The 3228-nt window shown below is 41.4% G+C and overlaps 1 protein-coding gene across 1 annotated transcript; it reads right to left on the minus strand.

The window, feature by feature from the left end:
- Window positions 1–2112: 2112 nt before the first annotated feature.
- On the minus strand, window positions 2113–2433 carry LOC308076832 (NADH dehydrogenase [ubiquinone] iron-sulfur protein 5-like; the record flags this gene model as incomplete). The annotated part of the gene is made up of 1 exon (XM_080417331.1): window positions 2113–2433. The coding sequence occupies one exon, from the start codon at window positions 2431–2433 to the stop codon at window positions 2113–2115; it is 321 nt and encodes a 106-aa protein (XP_080273457.1).
- Between the last annotated feature and the right edge of the window lie 795 nt (window positions 2434–3228).

A 3228-nucleotide genomic window follows, 5' to 3' on the forward strand; every position in this document is an offset into this window, starting at 1 on the left:
GCGGGACAGAACCTTTATATAATTGAGGGTGAAAAATGAGGAAGATGTGTACATACATTATGAAGGGAGGGAGAGAGAGAGAGGGGGGACGTAAAAGATGGTGAAAAAGATCACAGTTATGGTTAGTTAGTGGTGGAAGATGTTTTTTACTTAAGTAAAAGTAGCAATACCACAATGTGGAAATACTCTGTTGCAAGAAAAAAATCCTGTATTCAAAATTTGACTTGAGTTGAGCATAAGTACAAAAACATTGGCATCAAAATAGTCCTGTAAGTACGGATTATTTTCCAAATTTGTCAAAATCGTGCAAAAATAGCAGATCTACAAGCTATCTTAATGTGACACATTGTTTGCTTGTATATCTGCTCTTTTTGTAGTAAAAATAGGGCTTAATGGCTAATGTAGGTTTTGTAATTATAATCTAAATCTAAAGTAACAATTAAATACAGTTTTCAAATAAGTGTAATGGAGTAAACTTACTCGAGTAAAGTAAAAGTACCTCAAAACTGTACTTAAGTGCAGTACTTGAGTAAATGTACTTAGTTACTTTATGGCACAGTTCTATCGGTGTGATGTAAGGTCGCCGCGGTAACGAGTCGAGGCGCATGCTGTGCTCTCTGTAACCGCCACGCTGTGTCGCCGCCGCAGCACACCTGCAAAGAAGATACTTTTCTTCGTTAATAAACGACCCCAGCGTAACTAAACCAGGGCAATGTAGATTTATTCAATACACAGAAATAGACCACGTAAATAATGCAAGAGTCCACAATAAATAACTTTGATAATGCTACAGTATTTGCATTGAGCACACATTTCCAATCCAGCCCTTTGGCTAAAATACCAGAGAGATTCTGGAGAGAAGCTTAAGATAAAATGTCATCCCTGAGATGGATAGACCCCAAGACACATTGGTCTTTTTTTTATGCTAACCTTGTAAAACAAACACTGTTGCCCTTGAAGGTTGCTTTCAATGACACTTCATAATGGCATTTCTGAGCATTCAACTGGTAGATGGATGGCCACGCTTCTTCTGACATTGTAACCTTACAAGGTAGTCAAATTGAATTGAGTCCTGTCTTAGAGTACAAGTATTTATTATATTTTAATTGATGACAACTTTAACATTCAAATGTCACATTGAAAACTTAGTGAAGAAGCTCAAACTCGAGCTAGGATTTTCTTCTTGAAATGAATTGTGCTTTTTCCTTTGTTTGGCAAGACAAAACTGGTTGAGGCAAATTTCCTTTGTATGCCAGAGAGTTGGGTGGTCGTCCTTGGCTTCGCGTAGACTCGCTCACTGGTATTTCTTTTATTTTTATAAATCCATCATTGGTTTGCTTCCCTCTTACCTTTGTGGGTATTTTATTCATTTCACATTTTTAGTTTTTGTCGCATTCCTAAGCCAATAATTTGATGACCAGCATACCAGTAGGTGACGCAAAGGAGACTCTTTGTGTCTCCTACCGGAACCGCTGCCGGTCATCAAATTATTGGTTTAGGAATGCGACAAAAACAAAAAAATATCCATGAATTAAAGACTCCATGGGGTGACTAATCGATAGAAAAAAAGTCATGTTGGGGGTGAACTATCCTTTTAAGGAACTGATCTTGCTTAAATATTTTAAAAGTGTACTGACTGATTTGATGGCAGACTCCATCGAACGCACAGTGCACCTGCGTCCCTAGGGTAAGAGTTTTATTGTGTGCTTCTATCGGTGCTATTACTCGCCTTATGCCACTGTTACACTCTTAAATTATTTTAAATGTTCAGTTTTTTATGTAAATCTTTTGTATATACATGTTTTCTAAATTGTAACTTTTGTACGACTGCACTGTACCGTGAACAGGCCTAAAGGAGATCTTGTATCTCAATGACCTGTATAAAATTCCATCTCATTTATAGGTTTAAAGAATCCTGTTTTAGCTTTGGGAGGTTTTTTAATCAGATCTATTCTTTCATGTGTAGCCTACCACAGGAAACTGTTTATTTTTAATTTTACAATTATTAACAAATATTTGTGAACTTGTACAGGTTAGAGGGACAATATCATATAAAGTATTATACACAAGGTTGGGGGGAACACAGTACAGGCAGTATGTGTGCTTCCTCACTCAGGGCGTCTGCTCTCCTTTGCCTGAGTGCTGGGCTGGGATGGTGTATTTCCCCTCCTTCACCAGCTTGTCTCTCTGCTTACGGATCTCGTACAGCCGCTGGTTGGTCTTCTGCCTGTGCATGCACTCGTAGAAGTCGTCAAACTCCAGCTTGCACTCCTTCTTGGCGCGGGTTTGCCCGATGCCGTGGCCGCACTCGATCCACTCCTTCTCAAAGGCGTGGCACCGCGCGGCTCGCCTGAGGGGCTGCTCACCGCTCTGCAGCAGGATCCAGCGGTCCATGTCGACGCCCAACCGGGACTGGAGGTCAACGAATGGCATGATGCCGTGTAAAAATAACTACTCAAAGAAAAGGGGGTCGACTCTTGTCGTCTAAAGGACCTGTCGCTGGGTGTTCCGATTAGAACTTTGCCAGCGATGTGATCCGAGGGATGGCTTCGAGTACCAAGCAAGAAGAGGGATACAGGGGGATGCAAATAACTGGGATACACGGCTGAAGGGAGTTGAAGGTTCTAGATAGGAGTTATGGAGGATAGTTCCACAGAGAGCAGAGAAATATTTGGAACGCGTCTAGCGTGTTGGTTAATCTGCCTCTCCCTGCGAGACTGTGACTCTTTCTATACTGTCTGTAGGGGATGCTCTTGTTACCCCAATGTTGTCATAATGAGTCATCCATATATTGAGTATAGGGTCAGCCATGTTTAAATATGGATTCCATGATGTCAGACTTGGATGTGTCAGCCAAGCTCTACATATGGAGTTGTAGGGTCAGCCATGGCCAAATATGGAGTCCATGAGGTGGGACCTAACCAAGCCCCCAGAACCGAGAGGGAGCAGTGAAGCGCACTGGACATGCTGGCCGTTCATAGGTACTGCAGCTTTTTACGGCCTCCAAGAATTCTGACTAGAAACAATGGTAACCATAACAACCCAGACTCACTCAAACATATGTAGTAACCAAGGTGACTTATTATTAGTCTACCCTGGATGCAGTGAAAGTCAGCTATCTAACAAAGCGTGTTTTGCAGGAAACACTTGAACCTTCCATGAAAGCACATGTTTTGTTTTGCTTTACCCTAGAGCACTTGGTTCTCTAGGTTTTTTTAGTTTTTTGGT

The sequence above is a fragment of the Gymnoscopelus braueri genome, assembly GCF_963280865.1.
Source record: "Gymnoscopelus braueri genome assembly, chromosome: 21".
NCBI lineage: Eukaryota > Metazoa > Chordata > Actinopteri > Myctophiformes > Myctophidae > Gymnoscopelus > Gymnoscopelus braueri.